This window comes from Lepidochelys olivacea, assembly GCF_965140295.1.
Source record: "Lepidochelys olivacea isolate rLepOli2 genome assembly, chromosome: 8".
NCBI lineage: Eukaryota > Metazoa > Chordata > Testudines > Cheloniidae > Lepidochelys > Lepidochelys olivacea.
Genome location: NC_140418.1, coordinates 24,924,838 through 24,943,699, shown reverse-complemented (window position 1 = coordinate 24,943,699; position 18,862 = coordinate 24,924,838). Strand labels below are relative to the sequence as shown.

Sequence of the window (18,862 nt, the reverse complement as noted above, 5' to 3'; positions counted from 1 at the left end):
ATAGGGGAACTTTCATTTTATATGCATAATGTGCCTCAAAGATTCATCAGTACTTACAGAGCTATATTCACAACTGTGCTAAGGACAACATGATTGTTTTTGTGATGTCTATAAGTAGTTTGTGGAAAATGCTTCTGAAGATGGGATCAGACTCAGGATTTGCTGTTTTTATCCTTAGAAAGGAAAACAGTCAAGAAGCCTTTTTTCTTTCTTTCTTTTTTACAGGTTTAAATATCATACTTTATATGATCAAATTATTTTCCCTACTATTTTAAATAGGTGAGTGATTCTTTTTCTTGAAGTCACTGTTCTCTCAGATCAGAAACAGTCCTATATTTATATTTATTACAAAACCAATTCTTGCATTCAGCATCTGTGCTTTTCTAATTAGTTCTGCACGAGAAGCAACTGAGATGTTTATAAAATCTGGCAGCTCCTTCACTCTGATTGCTTGTATATTAATCTCTTTTATCCGTACCTGTCCTTCCTAAAGCTGTAGTAAACCATGCTTGCAGGGCACATACATAGAAAGGCAAACTTGAGCCCAAAGAGCAACTGCTCAATAGGGCACTCGTACTACCTGAGGGTAAGAGCTCTTTCATGACTCAGCTACACTTCCTGCCAGGGGAAGTCATCTTTTTACTTTGTTGGGGTGAGTCAGGCAGCATTATAGCCATGAATAGGCAAGACTGATCAAGGAATAAGATGGCTAAATTTTGGTCACTGAAATTTCAACACCCATGTTATTACTGAAACCTTTAACCTTCCCTAAAGAGAAAATCTTTATCAAAGAGCCTTTCAACTCTCCTTATAGCCACAGTCAGCAGCAAGCAAACTTGAAGCAGAAAATGGAAGTGTAAAGTTCTCAGTATCTTTGTCAATGCAATCTTGAATAGAAAAGTACATCTTTCAAAGTAGAGGAGTTCAAAATATATATTTCCATAAGAACACAGGATTTTCCCCATCAGTTCAGACCTTTAGTCCACAAAGTCTAAATTTCCACTGTAAAAAGATAGTTACAAAGTTAGGAAGTCTTTTTGCTCTGAATAATTTTATGCATTAACAATGAAACTCTGATAGCCCTTCAAACTCAGTTACAGTTCAGTTACAACAGCCGTACGTGGCTAATGTATCTTTTATAATTCAGCCTTCTTGGCTCTGTGCTCCCTCCCAGCACTTTGCATTGAGCTGTTTTCCAATAGTCCAGTTCATTGCAGACAACAAAATTATGGAATCGTAGCATTCACTGATGCAACTATCATGGTCACATTAGCCCCAAAGTTCCCACTGAGAGTTATTATTACTGAAAGAATGACATTTATTTTTCTCCAACCAGCATGGCAGGGCTGCATCACAAACTTTGCTGCACCATGTCCAAAAATAATAGGCCTCAATTAATTATATTTCCTGGATGCCCTGGCTGTCCTGTTGGATTTCACAAATGTGTGTATTAGAAGCTTTTGTTCCCTAACATGGAGTTTGACCTTCACCGCTGAAGTCAATATGAGTTTTGTTATTGACTTCACTTGCCATGGGGTCAGATCCATGGTGATTACAACAACTTCAGATTATAGTACAGAATGTCTTGGTGAATGGTCTTTACACACTGTTGGTCATGAGGTGCTGCTCACCTGCCTAAGGCACCTGTCAGAAATAAGCAGATTTGAATTAAACTGGCTTTGATTATTCCTCCTGGCCAGTCCCCAGAAGGTCATATTGGGCAGTTGATTCTCCTCCCCAAGGCCTGTCATCTGCAAAGTCCCAAGAGGCTTAATCATGTCTCATCTGCTCTTCAATATATATGTGAGACTTCTAAGGGTATTTGTGAAATGTTATGGACTTCAGTACCAGCAATGAACCAGTGACACCTTGTTTTACAGCATCTTCTTGTCAAATACAGAATGTTGTCACACAGCTTTCATAACACATGAAAGCCATTATCTTGCACAACTGAGGAACAGAAGACTGGCAAATCTCCAACCAGGCCAAGACAAAGGTGATTAAAAGGTTAGAGGGAACGTTTTGAAGAACAGCATCCACTGAGGATGTCTCCCCTCCACTCATCAGGGTGCGGTGGACTCTTGGGCTCCCGATGTATTCTTTGTAGCTCCTAAACACCATAATAGTAGCAAAAGCCAAAATATCTTTAGCCATTTTTCCTAGTCAAGAGGCATCAAAGGAATGAGCTTCTCTACCATCTGTATATTGGGTTGAAACTGAACTTTTTGGAAGGATGGTGTAGCAGAAAGGGCACTAAACTGGGGCTCAACAGAACCTGGTTTCATTCCTGGATCAGCTACAGACTTCTTCTATCAATTTGAGCTAATCACTTAATTTACCCCGTGCATCAGTTTCTGATCTGTAACAATGGAGATAATAGTTCCTAAACTCAACAGGTGTGTCATAAGACTAAATCCATTAATGAAGTTAAGGCACTTTGATATTACAGTGATGAGGGGTGTATAAGTATCTAGACTGATAGGTCTTCTTGGATGTATATGTGACATCCTGGCACCTCAATATTCACCACTGTCATGTAATTAGGATATGTTTTGTACAAAGTATGCCTTGTGAGGTATCATTCTAAAAGTCTTGATCTGCTAGACAGTAATATCTCATTGGATTGTATGTGCTATCATCATATGTGAAATTATGAAGTTTGGCTATGTCTTTGTTACTGAAACATGTTGTGAGGTTGAAAACACTCACAAGCAGCCTTTCAGGTACAATAGTAAAAAGGCCAAACAATGATAATAGCTTATTGAGGAAATGCACACACACACAAGGATGATGGTTTCTCATTCTCCCTACAACACACCTGGAAACACCTGAGGGGCAAGGACTAAACTGTGGGAAGTGATGGTCCCAGGCTAGAGGTATTTTTAGCTTGTGTATAAAAACCTGGGAAAGCCAAGGCAGATTGTGCCTTAAGAATCTGCCAGCCTGTTTATCACTCAGGGTGAGAATTTGCTAATCCATATCTAGTGTGTTAAATTCAGTCTGTGGTTTTGTTTATTTACTAAGGTAGTTTGCTTTGATCTGTTTGCTATCACATAAAATCTATCTTTTGTACTTCATAAACTTGTTTTGTTCTTAAACCAGTGTGTGGAAATAATAACTTGGGGCAGAAAGTTGTTGCATATCTCTCTCCACATTGAGGGAGGGGGTGAATTTTATGAGCTTATGCTGTTCCATGTGCAGCGCAAGACTATATAATTTTGGGTTTACACTCCAGGGTGTGTGTTAGCAACTGGGAGGTGCCTTAACTGAGCTTTCCCATGCAGAGCTGATCTCAGCATCTGTGTGTGAAGCTGCAGCTGGGTATGTCCCTATCTGTGTGTGTAGTATTAGGAGACAGAAAAAAATCAGGCAAAAACGTAAGCATGTGTAAATTGGTTCATCCATGCAGTTGAGTAAATACATTTATAAATATTCGTTTGTCACACAATTAACCAATTTGGATGACCAAAGGTGGGACATGCAAAAGATATATTTTTGTGCTCTCACCTCCACCTTTACTTTCTGAACAGATGACCCTCATCTAGAGCTGTACAAATTATCCACAGTAAACAAATGTTCCTGAATTTCTACAGATGTGTTCATTCATAATTGCTTGATTAATAGTTGCATGACTAAATTTGAACTTTTGAACTATTCAGGAAATGGTTGCTATGGAGATTCACTGATCGTGTTTGCTATTGTAGGATTGGTCACATAAATCACATGGTATTGTTTCTATTTCCTGTTTGGGGGTTCTCAATTTTATAAATAGGAAAAGTCCTGTTTCTGTTCACAGATTTATCTAGAACTTTATAACTGCTGTGAAACAATAAAAAAAACAAATATTTTGTGTGAATAATAAAAAAGTTTTTACTGAAGAATGCATCCAGTGTGAATCCACTCACAAGTATTATTGTATTAATGGCAGTTTTGCATTCTGCAGTGTGACAAAGATCTGTCCTTGTCTCCGTGGGTCGTGCGTTTCCTGGCAGATTTCACTAGCCTCAGAGGCTCACTGTGACCCTCCACGTAGCCCTTCTCTCTCTAGAGGCAAGTGTCACAGACTATTGAGCCATTTTCATCATAAGCCAGCAAGGGGGGTATGGAGAAGCTACCCTCCCTTGCACAGTCTCTGTTGTCTTCCAGTCTCAGTGATTAATTGGAGGCAAAGGAAAGGATGCCGGGCCTGCCTTCTACTCCATGCTCCAGCCCAGGGACCCTAATAGTATCAGCTATGGTAGCTGACTTTTTAGAAACAGGATGCATACGATTCCCTGGGCCACTACCCCACAGCAGCCCCCACTTCCTCAAGATCCACTTCACCCTTACCGCAGGGCCTCCTTCCTTGTGCCTGATATGGTTTGTATTTGCTCAGTCTCTCCAATAGCACAACTTCTTCCTACAGCTCCTGACATGCACACCCACCTGACAAACTGGGAGGCTTTTAACTACTTTCAGCCAGCCCCTGATTGACTTCAGGTGTCCCAATCAACCTAGCTGTCCTCCCTGCCTTCTGGAAAGATCTTAATTGGCCGCAGGGTGGCTTAATTGACCTGGAGCAGCTGCCATTTGCTTAACCTGGTAACAGGGATTTGTTTAGCCTGTGGCTAATATATCTGTCTTCCATTACTTTACTATAGCCATCTAGCCTTGCCCAGTCACAGCAGATATTATTACGAATAAAAAATTTTCACTTGAATATGCACAAATCAATGAATAAAAGGAGGGTCTTGTATGCCATCAATGAACAGGTTTTGTTAAAAAAATATTCACTAGTATTGTTTATATTCACCCAGCTCTACCCTAAGGATTACTTTCATAGGCAGCAAGACAAGGAAGACTCCTGGCTGATTCTCTCTGTATCTTCTGGAGTATTGCGTCTAGTTCTGGACACTACATTTCAGGAAAGATATGAACAAATTGGAGCTGATCCAGAGGAGAACAACAAAAATTATTAAAGGTCTACAAAACATGAACTATAAGGAAAGATTGAAAAAATGGGTTTGTTTAGTTTGGAGAAGAAAAAAACTGAGGGTGGACATAACAGTTTTCAAGTACATAAAAGGTTGTTACAAGGAGTAGGGTGAAAAATTATTCTTGTTAATCTCTGAGGGTAGGACAAGAAGCAATGGGCTTTAATTGCAGCAAAGGAGGTTTAGGTTGGGCATTAGGAAAAACTTCCTAACTGTCAGGATAGTTAAACACTGGAACAAATTGCCTAAGGAGGTTGTGGAATCTCCATCATTGGAGGGTTTTTTTTAAGGACAGGTTAGACAAACACCTATCAGGAATGGTCTAGACTTAGTCCTGCCTTGAGTGCAGGGGACTGGACTAGATGACCTATTGAGGTACCTTCCAGTCCTACACTTCTATGATTCCTTAGGAGTATTCAGCCAGAAATATTTAAACTGACAGAGAACGTAAGAGTTACTGTACCACTGGGGTGCTGAATATCAAGATTTGGGGTTTCAATCTGTCTTTTCTGCCTGCAGCTTTAAATGTTCCATTGTCCTACAGAGAAGATATTCTTTTGGCTCTTGTGTCTTAAGTCATCATTTAGTATTGCTTTAAAAAAAAAGCAAACAAGGGTTGCGAAATAAATATCCTCCTAAAGCATTAAGAAGGGACCAATAAAGATCCCAAAGATGATCTCAGACACACTGGTTGTCCACTGCCTTGCACCTGTGCAATGTGATGTTTAGGTGAGTGCTGCCTACTGCTAAATCAGAATACAAGTATTTAGCACATATTCACTAGCTAAATTCTTCAGCTTTTGCCATGGAACACTTGGTACTGCTCAGGAGGGATTATGTGCATAGGTGGTTTTAAAACCCCCTCCTCACCACCCCCAGTCCTGTGGCTGCTGTTCACTGGGCTGGACCATCAATTCAATTTAGAGCAATTTAAGGGTTGCACTAACTTGCATTGTCTGCCTGAGGCATTGCTAGGTATAGGGACATTTCAGCCATAACCCTTTGCCCCTGTACTAGGCTGGCTTCTAAACAATCTCAGGATTGTGCTATGTAGAGAACCACCTGCAGCCATGCAAGCCAGTTTTAGGGTAGCCTTGAAGCAGAAGAGCAGTTTGAAATCTTGCCTAATGAAGGAGAGAATTGGGCTACATAAGTCACCTTTGTACTTTCCTGATCCTGGGTTGGGTGTGCCAGCCATGGTCATGTCCCATCATAAGTTAGAACAGACTTAGGCTGCACTAATGTTCACTGGCTGCTAGTGGCCGAAAACACTGTTATGGTAGTTGGGGATAGCCACCCCATAACAAGGCATTGGACATGCCCCTGTCTTCTAAACATGCCACTATTAAATTGAATACTGCTAATCACTGCATGAAGCTGCCATGGAATTGCAGTCTCATGTCTGCTGGAGGACATCAGTTTACTCCCTGGTAAATATGATTTAAAAGATTATCACATGGATAAGAAATATCTCTGTGAAGCGGCGACCGGTACATCCCTCGGCCTGTGCCGCTTCCCGCAGCCGTGATTGGCCGCACCTGCAGACGTAGCAGGTAAACAAACCGGCCCACCCCCCCAGGGGTTTTTCCTGAACAAGCGGCATCCCAAGTTTGGGAAACAGTGCACTGTGTGATGGTTTGCTGAGTTTACATGAGCATCTCCATTTCCCACAGAGACCTCTAAATATGACATACAAAGTATATGTGTCAAGACCATAGTTCAACTTAAAGCAGAATCATGGGAGAAAACTGATGACTGTTAGGTGCTCTCCATGACCAAGGAGGATTGACTGCCTGCCAGCTGTTCACTTCATTACAATGGTGCATCAAGATCAAATATAAGAGCATGTAAATATGTTCTGTTTAACAGAACAATACCTCTGACCAAATTTACTCATGCAAGCAAAGAAGGCTGCGTGGGGGAGAGAAGTTAGTTTCCTACCTGAGTACAAAACATCAATACAGGTTGACTGAGATTTTGTGAGATGGACTGAGGTTCATGGACTGCATGAAACCTCACGCCCAAGCTCAATTCAATATGAATATTTCATACAGCTGTGTGGTAATGGCCTATGGACACGTGAAGTATTTTATTGTAAAGAATGTGAGCTAAATCACTGCTGTTCCAACAACACAGATCTCAGGAAACAAAAACTTGATTCTCAATGACATTCTGCCCCTTTGCTCAACTCCACAGCACAGGCAGCTCACTTCACCCATGGCTAAAACATAGTTACTTCTGGTGTCGTGCTATAGGTGGCAGCCACTCTGTACCAGCATCACAATAGCTTTTCAGTAGGGGAAAAAATAGTGCATCCAACTGAAACTACAGGGGAATATTTGCAGGCAGAATGCAATTATTTCCAGTTAAGAATCTGATGCTGAAGAGCTGTCTCCTGCTGCACAGTGAAATCATTTGGCAAATGAATTAACTGCCTGAAAGCTTCCAAATGTTCCAGGTGTATCCACACAGAATGCACTGGCTGCGTCTCTGACTGTTACTGTGCTACTGAGAGTCTAATGATCTATTCATGTCAGTGGCATATTCGTAGACAACAGCAACAGCAGCTTAGCACCTTTAGAGTTAATATTTCTTCCTTACATGAAACAAATTGTGGATGTCATCGGAGGCTAGAACCCATTTGCTCAGTCATCACTTGATTTTTTGGTTCCATGTGACTTTCCAGGTAAATTAGAGATGGTTTGAAAAGTTCACTATTTATGGGAACAGGTTCACAACTCAGGATGACTCGTTGCATTTAAAAGGAGATGATAGATTGGCTTGTGATATTCTAGTAATTTTTTTTTCTTTTGTAGGGGCAATATTCTAGGGCCAGATTTCCAAATTTGGGCTATCCCAATTGTGTGCTGATAGGTGTGTGGGGGTGTGTGGGGGTGTGTCTAACATGCTGGTTGTGTGCATGCAGTCATTTAGGCAGGGCTGTCAGGTCTTACACATCTTATGTGACACTTATTGTGATACCCAGGCCCCATGGGTTGTTCACTACTCTGTGTCAGCAGCTCCTGTGAGGCCTGACGCACTCACCACACCTACCACATTGTTGTCATAATCTGTATTTAAAACTTGTCATGTAAGACATCATATCAAAACTCTTAACATACTAGTCCTGAAAATCGTGTGGTGTATGTATGGCATGGGTATAAAGGGTTATAATTATGTTCTTTAAATGTGTTGGGCAACAATACATAAGCCCAGTCTGTCATAGATAAAATAATGTGAATTTGCTTATCTCATCAGGAAGAGATAATGGAAGTACACTTACGCATAAGGTAACAAAGCTATCAAGATAACAAGCAGTGGGGAAGACAGCAGCAGAGAGAAACTTTGTCTGGGCTTACTTTTCAAACAATATATTTCAAAGGTTTGCTGAACTATAAAAAGAAGGGGAGAGAATGCTATAGTTATCCTTCACCTAAAGCAGGGGTGGCCAACCTGTGGCTCCGGAGCCACGTGCGGCTCTTCAGAAGTTAATATGCGGCTCCTTGTAAAGGCACCGACTCCAGGGCTGGAGTTACAGACGCCAACATTCCAATGTGTAGGAGGGGTGCTCACTGCTCAGCCAAAGGCCCTGACCCCACTCTACTCTACTCCACCCCTTCCCACTCCCTCCCCTGAGCCTGCCATGCCCTCGCTCCTCCCCCTCACCCCCCCCCCCCCCGGAGCTGCCACAAAACAGCTGATCGGGAAGTGTAGGGGTTGGGGGAGGAGGCGCTAATCAGTGGGGCTGCAGGTGGGCGAGAGGTGGTGGGAGCAGGGCGGGGGAGCTGATGTGGGGGTGGGGCTGCTGATGTATTATTGTGGCTCTTTGGCAATGTACATTAGTAAATTCTGGCTCCTTCTCAGGCTCAGGTTAGCCACCCCAATCTAAGGAGTCAAGGAAACCAAGTGCTTTGAGCTCTGTCTGTTGTGTCCTGGGTAAAGGTTTAACCAGCCATGCTGGAAGAAAGTCCATGGTGAGAAAAAACTCCTTTGAACAAATACCTTTGTTTGTTAAGTTGAGTTTTAATCTTAGAAACATATTTTTACTTTGTGTTTGTTTGTAACCATTTCTATCCTTATTGTTTATACTTGGTATCACTGAAACCTATGTCCTTTTGTTAATAAACTTGTTTTACTTTTACCATAAACTAACACGGGAGCTTGACTGAAGTGGAGCATTTGTCAACTCCAGCTAATAAACTGCTGTGTACTGTCTCTTCAAAGGAGCAGCAAACTTGACTAGGTTTTCTAGGTGCTACAGTAAGAGGGTCTGGCATGGCAGAGAAAGAGGTTTCTGGGAGAGAAAACAGGGCTGGAAGAGAAGGTTCCCCTGCAAAGAGTAACTGGGCAATGGAAGCCAGTGTATGAACCTGCATGCTTGTATTCTGGCTGTTGGTGTCAGGGCTGTGAGCCACAATAGCGTAGCTGTTCAGGCACCCAGAGCTGCAAAGCAGGTGTTGACTGAACCCCTTACTGGCCTGGGTGGACCCTAGAGCATCATCTGCATTCATCTATGTAATGGATTCATCTGCCGTGCTGTGCTTCCTCACAGCCCAGCTAAGAGCTCGCACTTTCAGCTGGGCTTGGCAGGAAGTGAGGTATCTTCCCTGGGTCACAGGGGGCCGCCCTGGCACCAAGTTTTAGGGAACCTTTCTGCTTCTGCTTAGTCTGCTCCTACTGATGGAGCCAGGCCAGCATAGAGTGCTGGGAAGCAGGAGGCAGTGGTGGTTCTGGCTAAGAGGTAGGGTTGGACAGAATAGGAAATGTGCTAAAATGAAAGAAAAACAGATTTGGGGAGGCTGCTCCAGACTCCTACTGCCCTAGAACAACTCCCTCGGTGTCTTCCACATCCAACTCTCAGGCTGTGCCAGTTCCTCCAGCCACTCAAAAACTCTTTAGGCTCTCTCCCCTCCACATCCAATTAACAGATTTTCCTCCCACCCCCCACCCCCGAGTATTGTTCCCTCCAGGTCATAGCTATTCCTCAATAACCTGAACCCTATTGGCTCCTCCAACACACCAAGTTGCTCCCAGTTGCCACTGCTCTAGGGGCCCATGAAGTAGTAATCAGTGACTGTTTATCAGTACAGAGAAATGGCACACATGGAGCTACACAAAATTTGGCAGCTATGGTAAGGCCTTGACTACTTTAGGGAGTTTTTGCAAAAAAATTCCCAATGATTGTGCCACTGATCTATGCTATGGATCCACTACTAGGACTGTCACTAGTGGAGGTGGATAGAGTTCTAGGGACCAAACAGGCCAAGCGTGTGCCCAAATGCCTGACTTGTGCACACACACATTGGGGATTTCTTCATATAAGTTAGCTATATGCAAATGTATCCATGAATGCTTGAAATTCTGACTTTTAAACTCAGTTGAGGAATAAGCAGCATGAAATAAACACATAGGGAACAAAGGCATTGAATTTTGGACCCTAGGTAGAACAGCAGGAAATATAGCTTGGTTGCATCGCAGATGTGTAAGTGTGGACCGTGGTTACAAATGGAATGCATTTAAGAATAAGTACACTGAGGCCTGGTCTACACTGGCGGGGGAGAGAAGAGGGAGATCGATCTAAGTTATGCAACTTCAGCAATGTGAATAACGTAGCTGAAGTTGATGTACTTAGATCGACTTACCGTGGTGTCTTCACCGTGGTGAGTCGACTGCTGCCGCTCCCCCGTCTACTCTGCCTGCACCTCTTGTGGAGGTGGAGTACAGGAGTCGACGGGAGAGTGCTTGGGGGTCGATTTATCGAGTCTAGACTAGACGTGATAAATCAACCCCCACTGGATCGATCGCTGCCCGCTGATCCGGCAGGTAGTGTAGACATACCCTGAGTAGAAATGAATCTTATGCACCTTGTCGTAACGGCAATTCTCAGCCTGATAATAAGGCACTTAGCTATATGCTATTATCTTTGGCCTTCTGGCTCATGCAGTAGCAGTCATACTGATGTAGGAGCAGGATTCCCATGCTAATTTTGTTTATACGTGCGACCCTGCACACCTGCACTGGGTTGAATCAAGGCTAGACTTAGTTTTCATGCAAATAGCTCTAGCAATAAAAAAAAACGGAGAAAAGAAAATAGCGAGAACAAGTGATAAACACAATAGGAAGGGGATGCCTATGAAAACAATGTTTTTTCAAGTTGTCTCTGCAGCCCCAGCAGGCCTTTAAGAGAAGCACGGCAGGACTAAGTTGCTTTGGAAAGCATTTCTTGTCACTGATCTAGTGCTGGCAAAAGTAGGTTTTTACTGACTTTAAATGCACAATTAATATTGATTACTTTATTTGTTTAAGTAAATGAAAAAGGGCAATGTGCATCAGCATATTAATAAAAAATATGAACTTTAAATTTTATTGGTTCTCTCAGAGCACTACCATGGTTTCTCAGACCAGATTAATGGTCCCACAAGAAGAGGTTTTTGTTTTGTGAGAATGCATCATTTCTTTCAATGAGCACTCTCTTAACATTACAAGATACATCATCAAATGCCTTGATTCACAAATGCAGAAAGCAGTGGAACAATGGAACTGAAGCTTGTAGTATGTTTAAATTGTATTACTTTTCCCTTCCAGCCAAATATTCTCCATTAGAGAATGGAAAAAACAAGGAAAGGGAAACAGCAAATAAAAGAAATGCAAGTCAAGTCTGAGTGATGTCAATGTGAGATTTGCTGCAGACTTTAATAGGAGCAGGACCAGACCCTTGAACCATCTACTTATTCATTGCTGCCTTTTGTGGATGTGCCGGTTTTAGGGGCATGACTGAGGAGAGATGCTTGCTGTTTTTGCTTTGGGCATGAGTGACTCAACCATGCCTTACACAATGCAAGTTATTAGTAACCATGTTCCCCCACTCTCCCCTTGCCCTTCTTTGACCTTTCATTGGCCAGGAATGGTGAAAGGTCACATTTCCTTAATGAGATGACAAAATATTTTCTACAGCAAGGATGGTAGAAAGTGCTTTAAGACAAATGTGACCACAGGCTAAGAAGCATCAGTTCTTTCTTCCTACCCAGAAGACTAAATATGTCATTAGTGGTTAATATCCACTTTCTTGGGAACTAGGAACCTGACAAATCCTGAACTGCATTGTTTGAACTGTGTATAATGTACAAGCAGGCAGCTTTCAGCACTAGCATACCTCCTTTTGATTATGCTGGCAATGCGACCCTTTTATTAATAATGGTCATTAATTATTGTCAGAAGCCCACAGATCTCTTTGAACTTGTGGAATAAAATTTGGTATAATCAAAAGAAACCTCTTTCATTTCAGCATTCCTTTTGAAAGTAAGAAAAAATTACAAAAGAAATGTTTATGCAAGAATATTAGTATGCAATACCCTTCTGGACCCTTAATAACTTCCACCAGTCTCCAAATGGCTAATTCTTTCCACCACCAATGCTAGAGTGTGTGTGTGTTTCTGACCTGACTTATTAAGTGGCATGCACTTTCCTGCCTAGTTAATGGAATAATATTTAAAACGGTGACCTTCTTACTTTATCATTTTGAAGTCTATTACACATACTGAAGGAGGGTAACACAGATAGAAATATGGAGCAGAACTATCTGAGACACACCGTATCTAGTTCATAGTAGCTTTTAATAATTCAGAGTTAGCCCTGAGTAAGGGGCAGTGTGCAGCTATGTTGCTGCAGCAGGGACTTGTAACTTTATGTGACAATTCTCTCCCTGGCTACCCCCTTGTTTTGAGGGGTGGAGGGACAGGTATCATCAAGTATGGCCCAATAGTAGTTTATTATCCTCTGCACAACAGCTCAGCTACACAGCCTAGTGTCCTCAGGGGGTACAGTCAAGGCTCCACTTATTCTCTGCTCCCCATCCACTGGCATTGGAGGGGGGACTGTGGCGTCCCAAAGGCTGCTCTCTCCTTCCTGTACTGCTGAGGGTGCAGGGCAAACTTGTGCATGAGACAGCACTTCATTTTGCAGGATACATGAAGATCTGGTGACTCTTAAGGAGTTAAAATCAATTTGTTCTATTAATTGCCAGTGCTGAGCTCCATACAATCATCTACCTTTTTTAACATAAAATAATTTGAATGTAAACAGATTATTAAAAAAATTGCTTATTTTACCTGAGGTTGTCTTCACCACTTCAGTAGAATTTCTCAGTCCAATAAAAGAAAACTGGTAGAGCCTCCAAGATCTGGTGTCTCCTACTTCCACCGAACTGCGTTTCCACTGGTAAATAATTTCTTCCCTGGGGTAGCCATCTTCAAGACAATTCCAAATACAGCTTCATAATCTTTTTTTTTTATTTTAATTTAAAAATTTACTTTGTAGGAAACAGCTTCATTTTCTATTTATCCAGAAAAATATGGATCAACATAGTCAAGGGAGTGAGGGTAGGTTAGTTATCTTTCAATTCAATATTTTATTTATTTTCCAAAAGTGCATTTTTGAATGCCTCCTCTTCTTCCTCCCCCCCACCCCAGCTTGAGACATCTAGGACACAATCTGGCCCTTCTAAAGTCATGGTCAAATCCATAGCCTGATTTCAAAGACGTCAATCCACATGCCAACAATAGTCAGTGGAGTGACACCCATATGCAACAAGCATGACAAAGATCCAGATCACAACATCTATTAATAAAACCTAACTCTCATGGCAAGCATAATTAAGCATTATGAATATCTGTGTATTCTCCTCTATGCTATATGTCTCAGAGCACATAACGTTCTCAAGTATCATTATTATACTATATCTGTGAACATATACAATGTGTACACTTTTACAAAATAAATTCCAGATCCTCCCTGATCCAAATCCAATTGAAGACAACAGATTATGCTGATTTACCCTAGCTGAGAATCTGGCCCTGAGTAGGTCAATGCAAATGAAGGTGGGATAGGTAATTTAGCACACTGCTTACAGCTTGAAAACTCCAGAGGACAGGAATGTTCATCCATTGGGAAGTTGTGCAACTGCAACTGACACTCAGCATCTATTGTCAACCTAAAGAGAAGAGATGACAAACGCTTAGTATCAAAATTTACAGCGCATGCCACAGTAATGTCTACTATTATAGCAAGATTCTTATTAACATGCCCCTAGCATACAAAATGTACAACACACATAAGCACTGTATACAATGGGTATAATTAAAACATGATGATGTATTTATTTGCCTATTCAAAGTGTAGGAATATATGATGGTTATTGCATGTATCTGAGCAGTGAATATTGTGTTTTTCTTTTTAATTACACTCCCTACCCACAATGCATCTATTCATCCCTTGCAAAAAAGAGAATGTGAAATGTGGCGTGTTTTAAAGGATTTATTGGAGTGAGTCTGAGACGGCAACATTATTTATGAGTAGCAATGCCATGAGTGAGTTATGCAAGTCATTTCAAATGGGTGCCAGCAAAACCTCTATATCATAGCTTGTCATTATATTTATATAGATGTATTTTATAAGAAAAAGTCTATTTTAGAAATGCTCTAGAGAGTTAAAAATAATCTCTATTTCACATTTGACCTCTTCAGCATTGCCAGTTGTACATATATCTCCACTATAGGGCATGCGCTGCATGGTACATGCATTGGAGGGAATTATTCAGTAGGAAAGAAGAGAAGTCTTTGAAAAGCAGTGGGAGCAAGGAGAGAGTAGCAGAACATAGTGCTACCACTAGACTCTTCTGTGAAAGCTGCAATTTCCATCCCACCCTTATGAAACCCGTGGTGATGGCATTCTCTGTTGGCTGGTGCATGTCCAAGAACCATTCTCCAAAGCCATATTGCACCCTGTCTCCTGCAGTCATGCTTTCTCTATCTCATGCTTTGATGATGATCAGAATGAAAGATGTAGGAGCCATCTGCCTTCCAGAGCAACTGAATCAGAAATGCACACTCTCCCCACAGCAATGATAGAGGAACCTATCCCAATGCCCTTGAAATCAATGGGAGTTTTGCCTGGGATGGAAATGGGAGCAGGGTTGGGCATTTAGTAATTATTTGCTGAGATTACTGCCTTTTTCTTCCTCTCACATTTCATCCCTCGACAATCCGACTTCAAGATCACCGGATATATACCAAGAAGGCAAAGCAATCTGCTCATCAGATAATGATATTCTTATCTCTAAATGATTTTTTCACTGGTGTCCTTGTTTAAAACTGTTTGAATTTACCACATGGTCCATAAATTCAGTGACAGTTTGGGTTTGTTTTCTGTTGTGGGGATGTTTTAATATCACTCACTAGCGTGAGTCCAGTTGGTTCTTTCAGGCTTGCAGAAAAGCTTAAGTCTGTGTTAGTAATTTTGCCGCAAGGGGCAAGGTTGGCTAGAACATAGTCACACAAATGCCAAGATTCTCACTATTTTCATTAGAAAATCACTTAAGATTTGTTAGGGAATATAGTTCTCATGAAAGCGAGTGACCACCAGTAGTGGCTAGAGCCCGGCATAATTCCAGCAAGCTTCAACACGCAAGCCTTTACCAATATACCATATTTTTGTCACTTCCAATACTCCTTTAATATGGGATCTCTCAAATTGTGTGCTCGATTTCTGAGGCACATTTTGGATGAGATGATCACATTTAGCTCAAGCTAAGGTTTATTATTAGAATTTGAATGTTACTGGCACTGATCATGATATTTAATAGAACTACTGACTACAAGTTAATGTCAGATCACTAAAGAGAGAAACTGAGTGTTTTGAGGAGAAAAGTAGTGAGGTCTGAAGAGAGAAGAGAGCATGGTTTGAGATATTAAGACCTATTTAACATTTCAAAAGCAGATGTAGGATGTGATTTATCAGACTGACTTTGATTCACGCTGGATTTAAATTCCAATCATTTTCTTATCTCTTCTTCAAAATGTGATGCATAATGAATGTAAAATAGCTACAAAATAACTCTTGTAATTCAGACATTTCTTCCAACATCAAAAAAGATTCTTAAGCAAAGAAGAAAGAAATTTTTTAGTAACCTCTAAGAAACCAAAAGGGAGATATATGAATGGATAGATATGTACACTGTCCTAACAAAACTTTGATGAATATAAACTCAATAGGTTTTGGATCAGACTCTAAATGACTGATATTACCTCACCCATTTTGTCTGTATTTCCACAAGGATTTCCAGAAATTAAACATTTTTCACCTGGGAGCTTTATCCAGCTCCACCGACGTCAAAAGGAGCATGAAATGGACTTGAATGAGAACAGGAAACTTTGATGCAAATTGGTCATAAATACTGATTAATTCAATCAGTGATTTTAAAATCTTCTAATTTAATAGCTAGAAGAGAAAATTATAAGACTGGCAAAACAACTGGTAAGCAATAAATTGTAAACACAATGTTCTTCAGGGAGAAGATTGTGTTACCTTATATTGAATAGTTCCTTACTCCTCATGTAGTTCCATTTACTTTAGTGAGATTCCTTGTGGAATAGGATGTTAAAATCTGGATGAAAATGAGACACTTAAACTATGGCAATATCCAGCCTTCTAAATAGACAAAGTACAAATGATCTATGCATTTCACATTTTCCAGGACATTTTAAAATTACAATCAGGCAAGTTACGTTAAGTTATGCATTCCAGTTATGTTTAAACCTCTCCTATGATTAGAAATTTATAAGGTATTTTTTATTCACATTACAATTGCATAAAATGTACTTCTTTGCTTTTCCATGAGAAACCAAATTTAAATTCAAGTGTAATACCTTAATGTATATAGCACTCTGCCATCATTCCAGATCCTGAGCATCCTATTGGGCGTTGTTATCCAATGAGCATCAGCCTTCTTGGAGTTTCGGAAAAACGTATCTGGTATCCAGATCTTCCCAACCATGTTACTGTTCAAACGGAGCACTTTTATCGTGCTGTTGAATTTCAGACGTCTGTCATACCAGGTTTGGGCGAAAAATATATCGATTGTATATTCCTGTTCATTAATCAGAAATAGTAGTGAAAAGATTGTGCATGGTAGGGTCAGAGTTGCACATTTAAAAGCATTTCTCTGAAAAACCTGAAAAAGTATTTGCAGTCACTATGAGAGGGATTGATGCTAAAGCTGGTTGAAAAACTTTGATAAATTTTGTGATTTTTATTTTCAAAAATAAGGTTTGATGCTGTTTTTTCCCATTATTCACCCAAAGCTAACTGATAGCTATTGGTTGTATCTTTTTCAAGTCAGTGTGTCCCTCCCACTCTCCAGCCAGTCTTAGTTGGGAGAGGTGTGTGTTTGATCAGTTTGGTAGGGGATACACAATCCCTAGGGTCCTGTGAGGAGGCATGGAAAGAAGGGGAAGGCTTAGCTAAGCTGGAACCTCCTCTTTCTCTTTCCCTGCCCTGGCACTCAGAATGCACATGGAGATCATGTCTGATCAGGGAGTGGAGTCAGTGGAAGGGAAAGATTTCTCTGCCTCCTCATGCCTCCCGTTGGCCAGTCTGTGGAAGGAAGGGAGACTTGATTGTCCCTTATGCTTGTCCCCTTGCTCCATATGAAGCTCTTAGGGAGTGCAGCAGCCATTCTGCAGCTCTTAGAGGTATAGTTTGAACTGTGTTTCAAAGAGGCTGTGGGTCTGGCCAGTCACTAGTTTGGGGCATGAGGAAAATATTTGTTTCATATGGCAAGACTGGCAAGGTGTTTTGCTCCTTCCTTGAAGCATCCTGGAGGTCCAATTCTAGGTTAGTTAGGAGAGAAATTTAAAAGCTTTATGTTAATAGTGACATTTGTAATTTTGTTACAATTTGCACTCCCTGTGAAGATCAAAGGGGCCAGCTATCACAGGTAAACGTAAGAGATCCAGTAGAAAACCGGCAGACCCTATCAGTGTGCAGACCTTAAGTCTTCCCTATCTAACTTTTCATGTACACGTTCATTCCACCTCATGGGGAGAGGGGGAAGAGGATTCAGAGGTGTACTGAATCCTAGGGATCAGGCTGAAGGGGGCCACCTCTAACTATGGGATATTTGACATCAGGTCATTTAAAACCATACTGGATCAAAGTAAATGTCTGGTATTTCTTGAGGAAGGCCTATTACCCTCCAAAATTAAAAGTTAATTAAATTGCAGATCCATCCTTCTACCTCTGTTTCATTCTACTGTGTGTCATGATCAATGTCTGTATTTCTATACCAAACAATGCCTCTAACACAAGTGTTATGAAGTACATATTACACAGGCTGTTTCTGGCTGTGAGATGACAAGAATACTAAAGTGTTGGTCCATCCTCACCCAAATTAACATGTTCTGGACTGGATCTTGCAAGCCCTTGTATGATTAAATAAGGGACCACAACGTGGTTGCACAAGTGTGAGCTAGTAACCATGTAATAATGTTATTAAGCACGCTCATACCGGTTTCTGATGTACGGAAAACCTCCACTTCCACCCACAACCATGCCCTACTCTTCTCCATGAGTTTGATATAATAAGACTTTTAAAATAAAATACATGCAGTGCAGTGTCAAAAATAATGGAAACATAATTGCACTGCAACTATAAAGGAATTAGTGCATACATCAAACCGAATATACTGATCATTAAAAGTGTAGCAAAGTGTTAAAAACAGTTACCTACCATATTGATAGCATTCACTGGACCGATGCTATTTACGTACATGTCAGTGTGAATTACTGTTGGTTTCACTGCAAGGAAAACAATAAGAATTGCTGATACAAATCAAGGTCAAAATCCACTACATAAAAATTACACATAAGGTTATTATTTTGGAGTGTCTATTTTGTGTGTGTTTGGGGGGTGGGAGGTGTGAGTGTGAGTGAGAGAGAGAAACACACATTTCCAAACAGCAAATACAGTAAAAAATAAATTTTACAGCAATATTTCTAGTTACTCAATAGACAAAGATACTTCAGCAGCAGACTCTGATCACACTTATACTGGT

The 18,862-nt window shown here is 40.9% G+C and overlaps 1 protein-coding gene across 3 annotated transcripts in view; it reads right to left on the bottom strand.

The window, feature by feature from the left end:
* GABRG2 (gamma-aminobutyric acid type A receptor subunit gamma2) overlaps window positions 1-18,862 on the bottom strand; it is a 101,245-nt gene that overhangs the window by 47,566 nt on the left and 34,817 nt on the right. For all 3 annotated transcript variants that reach the window (XM_084636384.1, XM_084636386.1, XM_084636385.1), the window contains exons 3-6: window positions 18,538-18,605; window positions 16,676-16,896; window positions 13,880-13,962; window positions 13,082-13,219 (exon numbers count right to left, since the gene is read on the bottom strand). In XM_084636384.1, coding sequence (XP_084492510.1) covers window positions 13,082-13,219; window positions 13,880-13,962; window positions 16,676-16,896; window positions 18,538-18,605 — 510 coding nt within the window. The remainder of the gene's footprint in view (window positions 1-13,081; window positions 13,220-13,879; window positions 13,963-16,675; window positions 16,897-18,537; window positions 18,606-18,862) is intronic.